This window comes from Arctopsyche grandis, chromosome 3, assembly GCF_051622035.1.
Source record: "Arctopsyche grandis isolate Sample6627 chromosome 3, ASM5162203v2, whole genome shotgun sequence".
NCBI classification, from domain to species: domain Eukaryota; kingdom Metazoa; phylum Arthropoda; class Insecta; order Trichoptera; family Hydropsychidae; genus Arctopsyche; species Arctopsyche grandis.
The window spans coordinates 35739159-35762704 of NC_135357.1; the positions used below are offsets into that span (position 1 = coordinate 35739159).

Genomic DNA, 23546 nt, shown 5'->3' on the forward strand with positions numbered 1-23546 from the left:
GCAGTGATTTCACATTTCGGACGCCACGCTTGTCATTCGATTCTTATGTAAATTACGAATACATTAGCACGGCTACGAGACGTGTATGTATACTTTGTATATACTCAGACAAAGCGCACACCGTTTAATGTAGCTCGAAAAGCAGAAAGTCTAGCCGGCACACTTATTCGGTCGATAAATAAAAGCCTTAACTTCGTATTAAGTACACACAAAATGAAACACAAATTTAATCGATTTAACCCTATGAGTGCAGGCGATAAGAACTAATCAATACGGGACAGATTAATACAAAGTAAAAAAATCAGTATAATGTATTTAATATATAATATATAGATTCAGAGCAGAGAAATTTAATTATTTTGTTTACTGAAGATGATAAAAATGTTACACAATAGATAAGTGCAAAATTTACTATCGTATGAAAAATATGGTCACTATTTTCAATAAATGGTCAATAATAATTTTAATATTTTTTCGAAATTCACTTCTAAATGTGAAGTGAGTATTGAAAATGTAAAAAGGTAAATCTGTCATGCGGCGGTTGGTGTTCAAACACTTCCCCACATACTGACCGGTTGAAAACTATCTTTCTAATTTAAAGTACTTATAATAATCTTATAACTATTCATTATAAATACGATCACCTTTCGATACACACAATCAACGTACAATTTCTTAAATTTTTAATGTCAAATTTACAGTCGTCGTATTTTCTGTGTGTGTGCGAAGGTTGGTCGTACTTAAAAACTACTGAAAAATGTATAAAATGTTCCGTACGGTCAAACGACAATTCACATTAACAAATGTATTTACAGTGAATGCGGCGATGTCGGCCTCCGTCATGACGGGATTGATTCTAATTTCCGAATTGTTTGAAAGCCTGTCAGACGGCTTCATCTGAGGAAAAATACTTAATACTGATTTCTGGGTAGCTGGCTGCATATCGTTAATCTTGTGATATTCAACCTTTTTCTTTGGGATATGAATGCGGACCATGTGACCCTGGAAAAGACAACAAAGCACATGTTAATTCACAGATTCGACTTGTAAAATAGTCATCTTCAAAAAAAAATAAAAAAAATTTCCATATACAACATATATACAACAGTCACTATCCATTTAAATAATTTAATAACTATTTCAATGTTTCTATCAACAGTATTACTGAACGTTTACAGCATTTGGCGCTTTCATATCAGACACTATGAATTGAGTCAACAAATAATATGAAATATGTAAAAACATAAATGATAAGATCCATTGGCATTTCAAATATTAATTCTTTTCACATATAATATACCTATAAAGACCTCGCATCATTATAAGAGCGCCAGATATTGATTAAATGTTCGCCAAATGCCCACATATGTATATATTCAAGATATTAAAAAAGAGGATTAGTGATTTTCAACAATAAATATATGCATCATTTCAACTTTTCTCAGGGGGGGGGGGCAAAATTTTTGACCAGTAAGGAATGACTTTCTAGGGGGGGGGTGTATTATATTAAAAAAATTAGTGTATATAAAGTACAAAATAATCTCCTGAAAATCTTTCAAAGCAAGACAAACAACAAAACAAAATATATTTGGTAGTTCACATTTTTTTCTCTGGGAAAAATCGACGTGTTTATACATGACAGTATTCTAAAGAATTTCAATATTCTACTTTTGTTGGTTTATTATTTTAATTCAAACTCATAATAATACATTAAACAACGTGGATAGTCCCCATCAAATCTAGGGGGGGGGGGCGACTGCCCATCCCAGCCCCCCTTAAATGACGCCCCTGATTTATTTGACTAAAAATACACATTTAAGAAGAAAAAAAATTGTATTAAATAAATTGAGTGAAATATTCAGTCAAAAGCAGGCACAATTGGCAAAAATAAAAATCTGGGTCGGAGAAAAAACTGATGATGCTTTGTAATTTCTCAGAACTTTGAACCACACCCTTTAGATTTTCATTTATGTAACAAATCTCACATCTATATATAGGCTGAAATGAAACCTTATATTTGCAACGTATCCGAATACATATTTTTTTATATTACGAGCATTGTTAACTTTCAATTAAAAAAGTACCATTTGACCTTTTTATATTTATATTTGTATATTGAACAGGGTGGGGCGGAAACAAATAAACTGTTAGTATCTTAAAAATGAACACTTCCATTGAAGATTTTTCATCTTCAAGAGCTAAATGAAACCGAACTACATACATATATACACAATATAGCATTACTCGGCTGAATTCAATACGATAATCAAACATTACCCATAGCAAAGCCTTAAAAATTCATTGAATTTTCAACTTCCAGACAGTTCTGACGTCAATAAACGTACACTTTTCCTGTAATCACAAAAGGTCCACAGATTATGCTCGGAAAAATGATGAATTATGTATGTATGTCTGGAAATGTAATACACAGTAGATCTTATTCAAGATATTATCTTACAAATTTGACTGTATCGTATAATGCTATCCAATGTAGGTATGTATGTAGCTTCTACATATATTGTGAATGTAAATTTATATAGGACAGGTATTCCCGATTCGTTGCTATGGCCAAATAATGTTGACGTGTACCTGCAAATGAGCTTTCTGTGTGAAAGTTCTTTCACAGAACTGGCAAGGGAAGGGCCTCTCGCCCGTGTGCATACGCAGATGCACAATCAGCGCCTTCTTCTGCGGGAAACCCTTCAGGCAGTAGCGGCACTCGAACGGTTTGTCGGACGTGTGCACGCGGCCGTGCTCCGACAGCTGCTGCTCATCCGAGAACGCCAGGAAGCACACCTCGCACTCGAACGGGGTGTCGGACGTGTGCAGGCGCAGGTGGTGCACCAACTGGAATTTGCGATCGTAAGCTTTATCACAAACGCCGCAGGGATACCTCTTTCGGACGTCATGTAGTTTCATGTGAATCAGGAAGCTGTTCCGAGACGTGAAACGGTGCGTGCATAGTTTACAGCCGTAGAAGAATACCTCGCCCGGGTGCTTCGTCAGAAACTCCAGATGATATTCCACCAACTGAAAAAGGCAAACGAAACAAACCGTCAGGAAATTTCATACCAATGTATGTAGATTACATTACAAACATTGCCGGCTTTCTAAGACAACACACATGCGGAATGCTTCAAGCAACTAATATATGTACATAGATCTACCATCATATCAAGAGCACGACAAATATGCATCCAGTGGGTTTCCAGGAACTCTTCGTTCAAAATTCCAATGGCATTATATGAAAATTATCAGGGATATTTAAATATATTTTATTATAAATAGTATATATGTTATAGTTGAAGTGTATCTTCCAGTTATAATATATTTTGACTAGTTGGAATATATTCCATCTAACCTGGTATCAACTACCGCTACAGTTGAAGTGTATTTTCAGTTGTGATATATATTGACTAGTTGGAATATATTCCATCTAACCTGGTATCAACTACCGCTACAGTTGAAGTGTATTTTCAGTTGTAATATATTTTGACTAGTTGGAATATATTCCGTCTAACACATGCAAGTTGATTCATATGGCGAATTACATTCCAACTGGTCAAAATATATTACAACTGAAAATAAAGTTCTACTATAAATTGGTACCAGGTAATATGGCGAGGATAGGTTTTAGTGAAAACGTCACTCGACTAGTAAATTGAGTTGTAAAGTTACATTTTTGTTTTGAACACAATCTTAGAATTGTTGTAATAAGGTACTTATTAGCTCTATAGTTATATCCAACAAATATAAACACATTTTAAAGCATTAGTAAAGACATCAGAGCTGTCAAAACTCAACTGTTATATTACAACTGGCGCACATTGTTGAAAGTGTAAATGCGCTTGTAGAGATATAATCTACTAGTTGAATTGTATTCGAATATGAATGACCTAAAACGCCAGTTGGAATATATTGCAACTGAAATACACTTCAACTGTAACATATACATATACATGTGTGCTTATTTATATTATTGACAATTGTTTTTTTGAAAATCCATTGGATGACATTACTGGAAATGCATGCTAGATATAGTGATGAATCTTTACATAAGATTTTACAAAAATGGTGCAAAGAACTGTACGAAAGTGTTAAATAAATGATGTTTTAAAATACATAAACAAGTCAATTATGAAAAATAAATAAAATAATATACGAGCTACTTGAAAATATACGTATAAGTAAAATAAACGATGAATAATTTCATACGAGCCATCTTGCCATGTTGAAAAATGCACTTGAAAAAGGCGACGTATGACTTTGTATAAAAATTTCACTTTTAAATCATAATAAATAATTTAAAAAAATAATATACTCGTCTACAGAGCCTTGAAGCAGATTAAAAAATAAATTAAATTAAATTAAAAATTGAATTGCATACGAAAGAGTTATGGTTACCAACTGTGTTTACTTTACACAATTATTTGAGCGACATATATATGAATATTACAACACAACAAAAGCATAGGATTCTCAATTCAACAGCTACTAACTCTCTGCGACGATCCAAGATATCCTCAAGACGTCCATGATACTGTTTGCGCAGCATGAAAATAACAACGGTAAAATTTTACATTCAAGTGAAAACATCTGATATTAAATTTGAATACATAATAACAACACATCAATGATAGTAATAATATAAACCAGTGAAAGTGAGAAATTAAGCATTTCCACGTAAATTCTTTATTGTCATTGTTATAAGACACATACGATTGACTTTCTACGCCATTTTTAAAATCGATAAATGATTGTTTTGTTAGTGTTTGATTCGATCGAGTGTGCTATGATTATGTAAAAGCAATCGTGCACGTCGTTTCTATTATTCTCGTCGTCGGACAAAAACTTCAGAACCACTACATATGTATACATAAATTGTCCATATTTATAATGGAAAACTCTAGACGGGATATAAGAATCGTTTAATTTTTTATGAGTCCCAATTTAAACTCATCATAACTTGTATATTTAGATACTTGGTCAGTTTAAATTAGCACCGTAGAAGAAGGACGCATCCTCTAATACTTTCGAGACAATGAATCAAACTTTTAAATGAAAGACAATGAAGCCTGCATTTAATTGATCAGAATAGATAATTTGTTAAAAAAAAGATACTACATAGTTGAAATTTTTACTGACTGTATATCATTAGGTTGTTGAGACATTTTTCTTCAGTTTTATGTTATTTTATTTTGAAAAATGACGACCCAAAACGACACTGTGGCCAAACATTTAAATAACATTAAATAAAAAATACATAAATAACATTTATAGAATATGATAGTTAAGAAGGAAAGGTCTTTCAGGTAAATCATCGCGCTCCGTTCTACCAATCGCAAAATCTCGAGACTCGTTTTCTCAACTTTTCGCCTGCTAAAACAGGAGTTTGTATATTGTATACAAAAATGATTTTTTTATGTAATATTTTTAATATATGAGACATATTGTGATAATTTATAGGTTTTTAAGCTATTTAAACAACTTTAAAATGTTTAAAAATTAATTCTTACTATATTTTGTTAATATTTAATGTTTTTCTCGTAAAATAAGTATTTCATTATGTAAAACATTTTCGTATATGTATACAAACTCGATGACGAGATACACTGAAAAAGTCGGGAAAACGAGTCTTGAGATATTATAAGTTGGTGGAATGAGGTAGATCCCTTCATGATCCCTTAGCCAGCAGCATAGCTCGGTTGTTAAGCTTCTGCTTAGCGTCGTGAGGTGCCGGGTTCGATCCCAGGGCCGGGCCTCGAGTGAAAATGAATTTTTTAGAGTATGCTCCTGGTTAGACCTGGATTTGTGACTCCAGGTTGATCGTTTCCTATCAGAGTTTGCCGATTTTCTCTGATTTCATTGTTGAAACGGTTCCCGGTAAAAATGGCCAAAATCCTTTCTATATATACAATATGTCACCAATAATTTGTGTTTGATTAATGTGCAATAAATAAGTTTGTGTACGATTTGATAGATATTTGCGAGTTTTTCAGTGTCTCGTAATTCAGTTACTTATATAATGAATAAAAAATGCTGCAATATTTGTAATTGGCCAGGAAGGCGCATTGGGGTTGCCTGTAATGCCTTCCTGGTATGTGTTGTTATTAAAAATAAAAATAAAAAAAATGATGAAAGTTTAAATGTCATTGTTATTATTAATTCCTGATAAATTCTTAAAATTTTTTAATAATTAAAAATAATTTGAGTGTTAATATTGTATAAATACTGTTAAGATCATATATCAGTAAAAAAAGGGTATGAGAACATAATAGTGTAAAATATTGTGTGTTTGTAGATTGTAGAGTGGGTAACGACGCAAACATAGGAATTACAACGAAAGGCCACTGATTAAAATTAAAAATGATTAATTATAAACTATGATACAATTTGTATGCAGAATAAAAGTGTTTTTGCAGGCAACCGAACAAAACTGTCATCGAATGAGTCACACAGCCTTCCGACAAGTTTTAACATTTAAAAGTAAATGCATACAGTAATTAAAATAGAACAACGCCTATACCACTAAATGCTAAACAAACCCGAGAAATTACACACACACACACACACACACTCACGAAAACAAACCCACATTCTGATATCGTAAAGCCAAGTTTGGGCACTTTTTATAGATAAAGTGTTTATCGTGAAGACTTGTGCGTTACGATGCCGAGGTCTTTTATAATATTTAAAGTGCAAAACATATTCACGTCACACCAGACAGATATGTATGTATAAACGTATAATGTGTTTGCGAAAACTATTAATTAAGTTTAAAAATTAATTGAACGACTATTTATAAGAACGAATGAAAGTCACTGTGGCTGTGCCATATTATGTATATGAGTAATTCAATATGAAATCAATGAAGCGTGAGTTCATATGACAGCCATCTCAAAGAAAAGTATTCTATTGCACTTTTAAGATCTAGAAAGTATGCCAGGTTTGCCCAGGTTAGTTGTATTAATGCCTAAGATTCACATAGCCAGCAGTGTGGCTCGGTGGTTGCGCTTATGTTTAGCACCGAGAGGTTACCGGGTTCGATCCCTATTGATAATCTTTTTAATGCCGCTGGTCACATTTGGATATTTGTGACTCCAAGTCGATCGTTTCCTTTCGGAGTTTGCTAATTTATCTGATTTCATTGTTGAAACGGTTCCTCCATCGAGTTGGCGAAAACCATCCTACCCGCTATGTCACAAATATCTGAATTTTATTTATGTACAATATGTAAAAATTTATTTACATGTCTAAATTCATAGATGTCTCTATAGATTAATTACTTGTTTATTTCGTATTCTTCAGCATTTCGAAATACAGCGATTTATATAATAGAAAATACTGTAATATTTGTAATTAATTGTCTAGGAAGGCGAATATATATATGTAAAAATAAAATAAAATATATGTATGTATGTATGTAGTAAAATTCTCATGTGTTGATAAAAACAATTATACCAATTCATATTTTTAAAAAATCAAAACAAATGAGTATCATTATTCTATACAATTAATTGGGCAATTTTCTTTGAAAAGCGACTGAACGATTTTGATCAAATTTCCCTTTTCAAGTCTAAAAAAACCATTGAAATAAATGTCGACTTTGTGAAAACTCATTTAGGGGGCTAAATACCAATATTTTTAACTTCTATGATATTTAAATTTGAAAACAAATGAATAGAATAAAATTTGAAAACAAATGAATAGAATAAAATTTGGAAACAAATTAATAGAATTAAATATGGAAACAAATGAATAAAATAAAATTTGAAAACAAATAAAATTGTAAAAAAAGTCAACTTTAAATACCCAGCGTCGCCCAGTTAAAAACGTTTGGAATTATATTAATGAATATATATGACAGCATGTGAACCAAAAAAGAATAATGAAATAAAAGGAGCATAATATTCTCCACGCTTAAATAGTACTAGAGAGAAAGCTATTCTAATATATAAATGTATAATGTTCTAAATTACATGTTGAATTTCAGCGCCATTTAAATGCTCTATCATACTTTTAAGATCATAATAAATACACCAACTTCACCCAAGCAAAAATTTTTAGAGAGTTATCAGTCATATAACCGTTGAACGTTATTAGAAACGCATATTCCAATTAAAAGTTTTCCATAAGATTTAGACGCATATGAACAAACTTTAAACACCAGGCTTCACCCAATCGAAATTCGATTCTACAACTACATATGTGAAGTATATAGAAAAAAAAAGAGACAAACGTGTCGATAGACTTGCTGTAAAATGGAAATTGAAAGTACCTTTAGCCATTGACGAATCGTCGAACCGAGTGACCGTTGACCTAATCAATAGTGGCTCCGTCGAGGATAATGACAGATAGATATGTGTACATATATTTTATATACCGTTTTTAAACGCGGTTGCGATTATCTGTATTATTACATGCAGTAGAAATTCACACACACACACACATGGTGATAAGTAAATTTCGAAGATAACACACAATTATCATAACGCTAAAGATTAGACGGTTACACGGTGCAGGAGTTTTTGTGTTCGAGTTCGAAATACCTCAAAGGTCTCTTACGAGAATTTATTTCATTTTCGATACAACGCCGGGCTATTATTATTGTATTTATTTTTGTCGATTTGCCTTATCGTTATTGACAATGAATCGACAGATTATGGCAAAAACTATTCATTGTGTATAATAATATGGATTTCATGTATATTATTCATACTTCCTATATTGCATACGTGTAACATATAAGGGAAATTTTACTGCAGTGTTTCTAGTCTTTTCTTTTCCAACCGTTCCCTATTTATATGAACTATTTTTGCATAATTACATAGTAAATAGTAACACCGTCAATGTCGATATGTAAACATTAATTTTCTTTTCATATTCTGGTAGTAAAATTGAAGTGGATCAGTATGTTAAATACAATCTGGTGAAAGTTTTCAATTCAAATATTATAAGAAAATACATTTTGTTTCAACGTGTTTTAGAATTGAGTTCTAACATTTACATTTTGTTTAGTTAAACATGCGCATTACAAACAAGGAACAATTTGGTTCAAGTATTCTACTATACAATCTCTTGGCTATGTACATTGAGATGATAATGTACAAAATTTCAGATATAATTATTCAAAAATGAAAGAAATTCTAATAAAAACGCCCAATTTTAGAAATATCACTAATTGTAAAGCACTATTACTACCAATAATTATTAAAAAAATAGACACTTTCACAAAATCACAACTGAAAACTGGGATGTTTATCCAGCATTATATGTATTTATTTTTTACATAGATATATACCAGAAAGGCCTGACAGGTATACACCTTCCTAGACAATTAATTACAAACATTGTAGTATTTTTATTAAATAAATTACTGTATTTCGAGAGTCTGAAGAACATGAAATTAACAATTAATTAATTAATCCATTGAGACATCTATGGATTTAGACTTTAACATATTGTACATAAATCAAATCCAGATATTTGTGACAGCGGGTAGGATGATTTTTGCCAATTTGAGGAACCGTTTCAACGATGAAAATCAGATAAATTGGCAAAGTCTGATAAGAAACGACCGACTTGAAGTCACAAAAATCAGCAGTATTAAAGATTAGCACGGGATCAAGCCCAGTAATCTCATACTGCTGGCAAATGTATGTATAGTATTAAGAAATTCTTCTGAACTACTTAGTGTTTTTCAAGTAAAATGAACTAGAAAACACGTCAACTTTCAAATATCAAATAGTTCGAAAAATGTCAGTGCAATCACGAGTAATGGCCGCTACGATGAAATGCATTGTAATAACCGAGTTCGACCAAATATTCTTTTGTGCGTTCGGAAACAAAACATATCATACAACTTCAATTTTACAGAACGATATTACTTATCAATAGCCCTTTTTGCTTATCGTTTAAAAAAAAAAAAACACTTTAACTAAAGATTACAATCAAAAAAGACACTCACTTCCAAAAACAATGATGAATTCTTTCACTAATATGATTGATAGGGCAAGTTTTCAACACAACTATGACATCATAGCAACGTCGAAGAGTCACTTCACTTAATTAATTCCCTCGTTCGTTCGTCAAACATTCATACATACAAATAAAGTAAATTTGACCAACTTCTCCATTCTAGTTCGATAACAAAAAAAAGGCAAAAACACATCCAAATAAACCACAACACGACGACCGACACACACAGTATCACTTCTGAATCATATAGCACAATTCGAATGTAAACGTACGCACAAATGACACCGACAATAGAAAACTGTAGACATTGATTTATTTAATACGTAAAAAGTCAATTGAAACCCCATGAAAAGATGATTCAATAACCGAGGAGAGGAGATACAATGAAAAGTTGCCAACAAAGAACGAATCAATCCGTGCACACAACATTACAAACGTACATCGGTGTTAAAACATCTCTTTCGAATCATTACCCGGCAACACTTAACACTTGAAAAAAGCAGCACAACTATTCAAATACGACATATTATGTAAATGTAGTTAAAAAGTCTTCGCTTTGCTATCAAAAGAGCGCAAAAACAAGTTGTTCCTCGGCTTCACCTTCAACATTAATTACCCGAAATTGAAATTCTGCATACGACACACTTGTCGTCGATACAAAGCCACTAAATATAGGTGAGAATGATTATTATTCTCATAATAATCATCATCGTGTCGACATGTAATTGGCGAGTGTTGACTTATCGGTGATCTAAAACAAACGTACAAACACAAACACGGGTTTGTACACTTGTGAGCAAACTCAAAAGTAGATAGACGTCGATGACATTAGCCACCGTTAGCTACAAGTATATGGGCTTCTTCAGGTGCTAATCCACAGAATACACAAAAGAGTCGCTGGGAATCGGCGTACGATAGAATTTCCAATTTCGAAGCTTCGCATGTAATATAAATATATAATATACATACATTCTATAAATGCAATCTCTCATCGTAAAGATAATGAAATTAATGAGAAACGTATCATCTGTCATGGCGGAATAATTTAACAGTTAATAGTCAAAATTATAATTATCGACGGTTTCGAATAATTTATACAGGCTATCATCGTGCATTAGTGGTGTGTAATAATGTGAACTTTGATTAAGGTGTGGCCTAAAACATATTGATAGTAAATAATTTGGTGAATCTTGTTCGTAATGAACTCCTATAATCTATTGCGTAAATTGGTACATTAAAAACATAACAATAATGTCTGTCGATATTTTTATTTATATTATATTTTCGGCTAAAGTCTGCAGCAATGTACTGATAATCTAAAATGCAAATTATGAAATCAGTATGCAACAATGGTCGATAGGCCATATTATAATAGGTCATATTATACTGCAGTATAATTTATTTATTTTAGTGTTTGTTTACATATATTGGTCAATGTCTACAATGTGCTTTGAATCTGATGCTCAAATAAAAACATTAAAATCAATACAAAATAACACTCAATAGGCAGTTGTATATTAATTATAATGCTTATATTGTGACCAAACTCCACAATAAAATTTTGCGCCTTGTGTGCAAATAATAAAATTAAAATGAGTAAAATTAAAATGAGTTTGAAATTATGGCCAATAGGCATTATATGATATGTATATTATATAAAGGCAACAATTTAAATGGTCAGTTTTTTTCAATAAATAATAGTGTATATGTAGATAAAAATGAGTATTTTTTGACAAAAAGACAATAATCAAGCAGTCAATGACCGATACTATAACTTACTGACCAAATAAATACAGACCTCACAGGTTTGTTTATATGTGTATGTAGTTTATATTGTGAAGCTGAAACTTTACAATTGAATTTATACATTACAAAATTAAAATCAGTATGGTCAATAGGCAGTTGCATACAAGTTCGTCTAACTAATATATGTACATTATTTAATGCAAATATGTAATTTGTTCTTGTGGGTGAGTTGTAAAGTTGTAATTTAAGTATAAAATATGCATCTAATCTAATGCTCTAATTATAAAATTAAAATCAATATGAAAAAAATGGCCAATAGGCAGCTGCATAACATACTGCAATATTTTTTTTATATATTTGTGTTCATTCATACATTCATACATTTGTACAGTTGAATTTTGTTCATATGTAGTGATCCAAGTCTACAATGTGCTTCTAATCTAACGTGTAAATTACACTATTAAAAATAATGGCCGTCGGACTATTAATACACACCAGGATGAATCTTGTTCACAATATACATATGTATACACACATAACTAAAGGTTCAACAAGATCAAAGTCTATAATGTTCTCTTATCTATTGTAATATGTGGATTCTAGCATCATAAGCAATGCATAGTACCATTGAAAATATAACGTATATTATATAAACGATTTTCAACAAGTCAAATATACATACATACATACACATCTCTAAAAATATGAGCTGACGAATCTTATCCAAAACTCACACACTTATCAACGGAATGATTAGATTTATACATACTTTAAGTCAACTAATCTATCAAATTATCTAATGTGCATATGATATATGTATTTTTAAGAATACAAAAAAATGCTTTAATAGATAAGTTTATATAAATTGAAGCGAAATGTGAGTGTGTTTTTCCAAAATGAATTTCATCACCATATAATATGCATGACAGATCAATGTTGTATCAACTGTTCATATTTGAATATGTAACGTTGTTTGATTAACCCCTTTAACGTGGGGCCACAATTGATTCCTGAATGTCGGCGAAAACGAAGTCATACAAATTGATAATAAATATATTAGATTATGTATTTAGAATGTGAAACACAATAGATGTGAATCAGCGGTGTGTGGAGTGTTTAGTCAAATGAATGACGGATCATTTATAATATTGGTGAAGATATGTATGATGTGATGAGGCCGTTGTTTACCGTTAACGTACATGTAATATAACTACTACGACTGACGTGTCTAGATATGTGTATAATATGGACGTTTGGAAATTTCATATTATTGAGAATTCATTTATGAGTACGTACAATCTTCTCAAGGCTATGTACTCACTCACACAAACAAGTTCGGTACCAGAAGTTATTATGTTTGTACGGTTGAAGACACGAGAGGTTTACAGAGATATCTCTAAAAGAAGTCTAAGCAGGTAACTAACTATAACTAGTTTTTTTTTCTATTTCTTTTTTTCGTGTTACCTTTATAAACTGGTTGAAGACTCTGTAATAAATTAATCGAGCAGAAGAATATCACTAGCATATTTGGTCAGTTGATTTTTTTTTTTTATTATTCTACATTCAGATGTGATTATCGTCAGTTCTAAAAAGCTTGTAATATAATTTATGAATAAAAAAAAAGTATTGGATTTTTTTTATGTTAAAATATATTCAAAATTCTTCGTATCAAAATACATATGAAGTTTTATTTTGATGTTTAATATGAAGTGGTCAAAGGCGGGATGGTATTCCGCCATCTTTAATTAATGATAAAAGGGTGACCGTGAAAACGTCGAAAATATTCGTTTATCATGCATACATATGAAAAACGGTTAGTATATATATATATAAATATCAGTGGCGTGCGGTAAAACTCTCTCTCCCCCCCGTCGTACATCCTCACTTAATTTGCGCGAGCAGGATACAACAGGAACAAGAGGAACAGGCTTTTCTTCCCGTATCCTGCGCGCGCACATTAAACAAGGCTGTATGACAAAAAGAGAGATAATTTCACCGCATGCCACTCATATATATTATATATACTTAGTACCGTTTACCATGCGCCCTTTTTTTTGATCTTTCGACTTAAGATCGAATCTTTGCCTTCCGATATTTGCTTTTTCGACCTTTTCACTTTCGGTGACATGAGGTAGACCCATGATAAAACCATTCCATATATTATCATTAGAGGTAGGACCGGAAGCGTGCCGTTCACTTTAAATTGTTCGCCGTGCTTTGTTCATTTTTATGATGAATCTTTTTTTTTTGCCCTCTAGCTTTGTAAATAGACCCAAAACGATTCCTGGAACCTCTAATTATCCTACTAACTATCCTATCTGGTCCTACCTCTGAACCTCTAATTATCCTACTAACTATCCTATCTATCCTCTAACTATCCTATCTGGTCCTACCTCTAATTATCATAATAATAAAATATCGCTATTCAGTCAGTCTGTCTGTCTGAGATAACGCTCGCCATACTATAATAGTCGTTTCGATTAAATATATGTAAAAAAAAACACTGCCGACAAAACGTATGAATATAATCATATACATATATAATAGCGCTGTCCTGTGTGTCTGTGTAAGATAACGCTCGCCGTACTATAATTGTCGTTTCGATTCGACATACATATGTACATCACAGCTAAATCACTGCCAACAAAATGTACGATACAATAACAAAAGAGAAAAACTTCTATATATACTGTTTGCTACCAATGTTTCCTCTAGGGCAATAATTCTCTGAGCATTTAGCGCCTTCTATTAAAAATTTATTTAGTTAATTAATTTTTCTATTGGTGTTTTATATTATTTATATGTAGGCAGGTACATATGTAGTTTTTACCATTTTTTTTATATTAAACAATTAAATATATTTAAAAAACAAAACAAAACCATTCAGTTTTATTAGAAAAATTATTTTGTATTCTTAATTTCTCATTTTTTACAATATTCTTCTACGTCGTTCACAGTTTTTTTAATCCAATTTTGAAAAAAAATTTCTAGTTTTGAATTAAAATACCTAAAAAAAAATTACATTTTCACTACCTCTTTTACATGTAAAATTTTTCGTTAGTCAACTAGTATTTCATATACATGTATTCAAATTCTACCTACGATGAATGGATTAAAAACTCGTGGGTAGAGGTACCATTGTTCGTAAGTATTTATTGTAAAATTAAGAAAGAATAGAATAAAATACTTATAATAATAAAAAGCCAATAAAAATAATTGGATTTATATTTCTGAACGACCATTTGTTTCTGATTTTTTTCACGTAATGATATTATTATAAACAAGTATTTTGTAAGTAAAACTTACGTTTTATTTTCGAAATACTTTTAAAAATAAAATATACATGGAAATAAATCCTCGTTTACTTGATTAAAATGTAGGGACATCAGTAAAAATAAATGTCAATCCTTAAAAACCACACTCAAAACAATTCAGAAACTAAAAAAAAACTTGAAGTGTAACTTGAATATGTAGAAACCCAAAACCAAACCAAATTTTTCCTACAAAACGAAACCGCGTTATAAAAATATATCGATCCTAAATATATACAAATCAATTTAAAAAACGGTGTCTAAACCAGAAAATGATTAGTCAGAGGTCGTTTTCACACGGTAGCGTACGCACGCGCGGATACATCATAGCAAGAAAACGTCGTAACCAACGAAAAGTAGTTTCCAATAGTTTCCCGCTGCTTTATCAAACTAATCAAAAGCTATATAGAAGTAAAGTAACAGATTCAAATTAAAATGCAATATAAGAAGTACAATCAAATTCGATACTTGGCCGTGGACGAACTTTGATTCAGAAACGCCAGACATTTGTCTGGAATCCTTCAGTTTTCAATACCAAATCCAATCATCAGCTTGGTGTACCATCTGGTATAGTCTTACGTAAAATGTACATGCTATCGCATTCCCCCCCACTCAACCCGCGATGACCAATTACATTTCGTTTCAGTTTCGCATTGCATCGACTATAATAATCTAAGGGCGAAAACACACAGCAAGGAATGTGGCACGTGATTTTTTTTTAGATACTTTTAAACATGCGAAAAAAATCTGGCACGCCCAGCACACACCGTCCCAAAATCACCCCCTGAAGTGTTTTTGATAAAATTGTATCCTTGCTTGACAGTGATCGATAACGGTGTATCCCATATTTGAATAAGGGGGAAATCACACAGCGGTGAATGTGGGACGTGGGTTTTTTTTAGATAATTTTAAACATATAGAAAAAATGTCGCGTTCATGGGATGCGTACAAGGTATAGTCCTTTCAAAACGTCCATAAAAAAAGAACCCCTGGGTGTGTTCGGTAAAATTGTATCCTTTATCCCTGCTTGACAGTGATCGATAAGGGCGAAATCACACAGCGTGGGATGTGGGACGTGGGGCTTTTTAGATAGTTTTAAGCATATAGAAAAAATATGGCGTTCATGGTATCATACCTGGTACCGTATTTTCAAAACGAAACATTGGAGCCGTTTCGTTGAAATTCTGTAGTAGTGTTTATCCTCGCTTGACAGTGATCGATAACGGTGTATCCCATATTTGAATAACTTGTCGATACACCGTTATCGATCACTGTCAAATAAGAATAAAATTTTAGCGAAAATGGTCCAAAGGGTCGTTTTGGTATATATCACTGTCAAGCAAGGATAAACACTACTATAGAATTTCAACGAAACAGCTGAAATGTTTCGGTTTGAAAAGACGGCACCAGGTATGATACCATGAACGCCATATTTTTTCTATATGCTTAAAACTATCTAAAAAAAACCCACGTCCCACATTCCGCGCTGTGTGATTTCGCGCTTATCGATCACTGTCAAGCAAGGATAAAGGATAAAATTTCACCGAACACACCCAGGAGGTCTTTTTTTTAGACGTTTTGAAAGGACTATACCTTGTACGCATCCCATGAACGCGACATTTTTTCTATATGTTTAAAACTATCTAAAAAAAACCCACGACCCCCTTTCGCCCTTTTTCAAATATGGGATACACCGTTATCGATCACTGTCAAGCAAGGATACAGTTTTATCGAAAACACTTAATTGGGTGATTTTAGAACGGTGTGTGCTGGGCGTGCCACATTTTTTTCGCATGTTTAAAAGTATCTAAAAAAAAAAAACCCACGTCCCACATCCCACGCTGTGTGATTTCGCCCTTACGGTTTTAAGAAATGTAGGAGAACTTGTCGACGTTCCACATACCACATCCCGCGCTGTGTGATTTCACCCTAAATATAGGAGACCCCTACAGCGGGGAGCCAAGCACACGACGTGCCGTTCTTCCCCGTGTGATTTCGCCCTAACTTATACATTAGTCGGTTTTTGGGAAGGGTTCGAATCCCAACCATACGAACATTCCTGGATATAAGTTCCAGGCTATTCGGCCTGCTCTAGTTAGTTACGAGAGAGCCTCATTAGATGCTCATTCTCATACACATATCCAATTCCAAAACGTCACAATCGGACCACTCAAAAGCCATAACATAGTAGTGAATCAAAAGTGATCTATTATTATCCCACGAATGAATTATTTCTAAATACATAGCTCGAATGCGAATTTTCTAGCGTTATTTGGCAACTCTCTCGCCGCGAACAGGGTTGCCACACCGCATCTATCACGAAAATATATCATAAACGCAGCGCAACCATCGTTGCAAAATGCAATTAGATATACATATCAGAATACGGATGAAATGATTTAGACTATTTATAAGCGTTCGCGTTCTCGTGGATGTATACACACATCCATTGTATACACATGTATGTAGGTGTGTGTGTGTGTGTGTGTGTGTATCTATGCATAATATAACCGCTCCAGGGAAACTCGCATTCAATATACACATGTTAAATATTTATATTCGTTTTTATAGTCGTCGCTTCTGAGAATATCAGATGTTTCCACTGTAGTGGTACTAATACGTGTATTGACCACGTCTAACGAGAATAAAAATACACACATTTTGTATTCAATTCGATATTATTCATCGCCGTCTCGTTCTCTGGCCGTCTCGTTCTATCGACATGTTATTATAACGATGTATGTATTATATATTGAAATGTTTCAACTGCGAGTGTTGTGCTAAATTTGAGAATCTATGATTTTATGTTAATTTGGGACGATTTAATGCTACACTATACGAAATTTCCAGTCATTTTTCCGCGCACACTCGAATTTCAAAATGGCGTCGAACGTTCCAATTTTTACTTTTTTTTTTTGTTGTTCTTATGTTAATCGATAACACGTTCTAATTTAATTAAAATTTACCGTAATTATTTTGCATTAGTATCAATTGCATTGTTTTCGTTCCGTTTGGAATACATACAATGTAGCCGAGTCATTTTGTGAAATTTTTCGTGTTAAATTTTAAAAGGGCGCATGTCACGTTCCGGAACTGTATGCAAACATTAAATATCAAACATTTTCTTATATATAAAATAATCAACAAAACACAAATTACATGTAAATTAAAGTTTAATATTATATGTATAGTATTTTAATGGCGATCTAACCCAAATAAAATTTTGTCCATGGAGCATTTTTTTTTAAACAAAATTCAATTAACATTTCAAAAAATATTTTTCATTTACAACCATTAACCCTCCACTGCTGTCAATACGCTTCTGGTTTGAGCAACTTTCATCCATCTCATGCAACTTTTTTTTTCTAATTTCTAAATTATTCAATATAGCAATTTTGATTTAGTTACAATGCAATCATCATCATTTACAACCATTCACAATCCAATGCTGGACGAAGACTTCGTCAACGGCTTCTGTTTTGTATAAATTTTTCTAATTTCATCCACCCATCTTCTCTATGACCTTTTACATTCTTTCGGGTAGTATTCAAGTTCTTTCGCCCATCTACCGAACATTTTTTAGCTACATGATCAGCCAATTGCCATTTAAATTTCTTCACTCTCTCCACTATATCTTTGTCACTAAGTGTCAAACTTCTCACCCATGTATTCCGTTTCCTATCTCTTCTTGTTATGCCGAGCATATGCGTTCATATAATAATCATCATCATCTACAGCCATTCACTATCCACTGCTGGATGAAGGCCTCTTCAATACGGTTCCACTCATCTCTGTTTTGCGCAACTCTCATCCATCTCACCCCACACATTTTCATAATTTCGTCTACCGATGTTCCCTGCGGTATTCCTTTTACCCTTTTGCATTCTCTCGGGTACCATTCGAGCACTTCTTTTATCCACCTTTCGTCCATTCTTCTAGCCACATGGCCCGATCATTGCCATTACAATTGCTTTACTCTATCTACTATGTCCAATACCCTTGTCATATTTCATAAACTACTGCCCGTAGAGAAACATTCTAACTAACCACATTCTCAACGGGCACAACGCTAGTTTTATATAAAAACAATATCAAATTTTAAATATTCTATGAAAAACGCACTCACTCACTAAAAAATAAACTTCATCCACTACAAATTTTTTAGACATTATGTAACAAAGTTTTAAAAAAACAAGTATTGCCACAATTTTACTTCATTTACAATGCAATCATTCATACATACATTTTTCGATAAAAATGCACACACTCGAGCAAAAAATTCCACCTGCGGCGCATCCTCTTCGAGTTGCACAACGTCACACTTTATTCACCCACTTCACCGTCCCCCAGGGCGATAAAATGACAACCCTTCGAAGCAACCCAGCTCATTATAAATCGTTACGAATGACTTAGACCCAAAATGGAGACTACAAACACACATGAAGAGCAATAATTAAATAATTTCGAGTTAATTGCTCTAATTAAACGTGTACATGGTACCGTTCGATCGAAAGACGCATCTTTGTTTAGAAATCACATACACACACACACACACACACACACACACACACACACACACACACACACACACAGAAATAGAGAGGAACCAGTTTTGAGATAACCATATATATGTATATAAGCACAGAAGGGGGAAAAACGAAACCACTTCCCCGCCTATATACTAACACGTATACCAAATATGTATAATGTGTATATCTCCCTTGCTCCAAATATTCTCCCCTCGAGACCCAGTAAACAGCAGTCGTACAACAATCGATGATGGATTCTATTCTATTCTAAACAGCTATACTGGATTATATAAAGCATACAGTATATGTATGCATGTAAGTAAGTATGTAAGTAGCAGGTAGAAATAGAAACGTGTGCGTTCACAAAGACTCAAATTTCTAACGCGATACGAAACGTAGTTCAGTATGTGCGCTAGGAAAAAGAATTCGACATTGTACATACATAATATAAATAGAAACACATACATACATAAATACATACATACAGATGCATACACGGGCACGTCATTGACGCTAAACAGAGATACGAGAAGCAGGGCATGAATGTACATTCCATCGAGTTTCTCAAAGAAATCTATACAAAAGCCAACAACAGCTGCGGTGAGATTTCAAGAGAATATTACATATCCAAGTCTAATGTATAAAGTAATAAAAATATTCATTCGGATTAATATAATAAATAATCGGTGGAAAAGTTGAACGAGCCCTCCTCTTGGAGTGTCGAAGTTTTATCTACAGCTGATTTCGATACGAATTTATCTAATCGGTCGTAGTATTATTATTATGTAGTTCCTCGAAATGTCTTATCTGTCATATTTATCAGTATGTATGTATGTATGTATATGTAACAAATATTTTCATGTATAAATTAATTGTGCAATTTTAAATTGAGAGTTTTTCTGCAATCTAAATCTCGAAGCTCGTTTATATACAGTCTGTGATTGGCGAATCTAAAGCCTGATTCACACCCAAGCGACGATTGTAAACAGGAAGATATGTTGCCAAATGTAATACTGTGTTTAATTGGGTCACGTCGAAACTTTGTTCCAATTGAGCAAAGTTGAATGTTGTAGGTACATACTGAGGCAGCAAGTGTCGACTTTGAGATTAAAACATTTTACAACTAATGTGGAATACTAAACTTATTGAGAATAAGGTATAGTGTGACAAAAATCAAGTTATAGGCGTTTAAACAACTAAAATCGGACTAAACGAGTGGGTTGTGGAAAGTCAAACATATATATAAGGATACTGGCCGCTAAATGTCATCGTTTCCAAATTTTTTGCATTCTTAAACGTGTTTATTACGATTATTTTTCACCATTGAATTAGCGGTAGCAATTTAAATTTCAGCGCAAAATGGCAAAAAAAGTTTCAAACCGATCGGAATAATGTAAGAAACAGTGTCAGACCAAAAGGCGAATTAAAATAAAACTAAAACAATTGCATTAATCATATAAAATTTTAACTGCAGCGCATTTAAAAAAAAATTAAACCCTAGTCCAACCAAGCAAAGTTTTATTGATTTCATTTAGAATCATGCAGAAGTAACAAGTCCACATTATTATTGTTGTAATTTCATTTATAAACAACTGCCCGGCGTTGCTCGGTGGGGTGAAAACTTTTTCAGATCATTGTGACTCCAGGTCCATTGATTTGATTTGATTCCATTGAATTGATTTTGATGTCTTAAAATTACAATCAATATTATCGTTCCCTTATTCATTAGATTTAATTGATTTTTATTTTATAAATTATAATATTTCCTTGAGAAATATAAAGCAATTGCCCAGTTCGGCCTCTAAAGTGATCATCTTTTCTTTCGTACCGTGACTAGTCACCAGACCCAGAAGGTGCCGCGTATTGTTCAAAAGTTGTAAATGCATTGTTAAAGGTTTGCCAAACCTTTTTTACAAAGGATTTACAACAATGGAACAATGGATAGCACTGTGACTATCCTACCTCTACTAATCACCATTCGACCCTGATTTTCGAAATATGATTTTTCTAAGTGGAATTTTATTTAATTCTCATATAAAGACAATTTAATATATTATCCCTATTAATTCAATTCAGATTCGTGTAAATACTAGTACGAGCTTTTAGCTCGCAATTTTACCGATTTAAAATTCACCACACTTACAATTAACCCTTTTAAACGAATACAAAAAATAGTGTGGTCACAACACTATCCCAATAAACATGGTTCAATAGAAAATACTCAATATAAAATAGTATTAACAGTGGGAAAAAATCCCAAATGAAAATACGTACTTTTGACTTTTGATTTGAATAGGACAGGACGACTACTTAGAGAGATTTGAAAGCCGAAAAGTACTACAAATGAAAGATAAAATACCCGACTATAGATTCCAATATTCATTTTGAACAGGAAATTGACAGATTTTGAGACATCGACCGAACAACACCAAGATATAGAAAAATCACGCTATTTAAAAAACACATATCTCCAAATCTCGAGCCTATTAACATTTTTTATTACCAGATTCGTGTTCACTGGGCATAGATCTATAAGAAAAGTCATATCTCGTCTCTGAACCATTTTGCGTGTCGAACAGTGTAATTTTATATTTATAAGCGATAAATTCGACCAACAAGGGTTAATGTCAACACATGCGAACTAGACAGAATCGTTCAATTGATCCAGTTAAAATTAAACACACCAGACTGAAACTTTGCACCGGCTCACCGGTACCCAAAACTTTCACTCTAATTCACACAAACACACACACACAATGTTGAGAGGCACAACACGATCGACATCGACGACTCAAAAAATGGATCGACAATGTAAACCACAATCCTGCAAAAGGTCCACTGTCCAGATATACAGAGACACACAGATAGATGTAAAGAGCGATGCAGCGGAGCAGCGACAGCGCGTTTGTTTCCAGTGGAGCAACGACCGGAATTTTTATACGTTACAATATAATACACATTACGAAGTGGAATCTAGCAGTGGTACATTTGAGAAGCGGCGATCGGGTAGAAGAAGACGTCCGTTTCTCACTTGTATATGTATAATATACTCTCTAGCGATGTGAACCTAGCGAAGAAACATAATTTTATGTACGCCAGTAACGAGTGTACGAGGTCATTACACCGCAATGGAATATTACATTCGAAAGATTTTAATCGTAACCATCGCACCAGTTTTTTTTATTATTATTATTTCGTCTTCATTCTTTATTTATTCATCTCGCTCTTCATCTATCTCGTATTGTTTCTAATCGATTTCTACGCCGCTCCATTCGAGAGGGTCTTTGCGAATTTATCTATTATGCACAATTAATGGCTACCCAAGCAAGCCGTTGCTCTTGTCTACGTGGATTTGAAAAATAAAAAAATATAGTGTGAAAAATAAAAAGTTATAATGTAGAGGTAGGCTAGTCACAGTGCTATCCATTGTTCCATTGTTGTAAATCCTTCGTAAAAAAGGTTCAGCAAACCTTTAACAATGCATTTACAACCTTTGAACAATAGGCGGCACCTTCTGGGTCCGGTGACTAGTTATGAGTAGTCACCGGAGCCTGAGGGGGCCGTGTATTGTTCAAAGGTTGTAAATGCATTGTTAAAGGTTTGCCGAACAATGGATAGCACTGTGACTATCCTACCTCTAGTTATAAGCGTTTAAACAATTAAAATCTCACAAAACGAGAGGGGGGCGGAAGGGCAAATATTTGGGCGCACCACAAGACGTCAAGATGGTCAAAATTGTAGTTTATTTTTCACCATCGCATTGGCGGAATTGATTTTAATATCTATTTTTGACCAAACCACGAAAAATGGCAAAGTTTCAAAACTATCGGAAGAGTGTAGGATATATTTTGTCAGATCAAAAAATAAACAACGAAAACTTCTATGATTCGGAATTGTATCATACTGTCTTGTAATATGTTAAGTATGATGTGTTAATTACACATACTGGTCGAACTATGTTTATCATCAATTAGATTCAAAT

General features: G+C 33.1%; 1 protein-coding gene across 2 annotated transcripts in view; it reads right to left on the reverse strand.

Annotated features, from left to right (window-relative positions):
• Positions 1-23546, reverse strand: part of LOC143909303 (uncharacterized) — a 74144-nt gene that overhangs the window by 4620 nt on the left and 45978 nt on the right. For both annotated transcript variants that reach the window (XM_077427223.1, XM_077427224.1), the window contains exons 2-3: positions 2590-3030; positions 778-1002 (exon numbers count right to left, since the gene is read on the reverse strand). In XM_077427223.1, coding sequence (XP_077283349.1) covers positions 778-1002; positions 2590-3030 — 666 coding nt within the window. The remainder of the gene's footprint in view (positions 1-777; positions 1003-2589; positions 3031-23546) is intronic.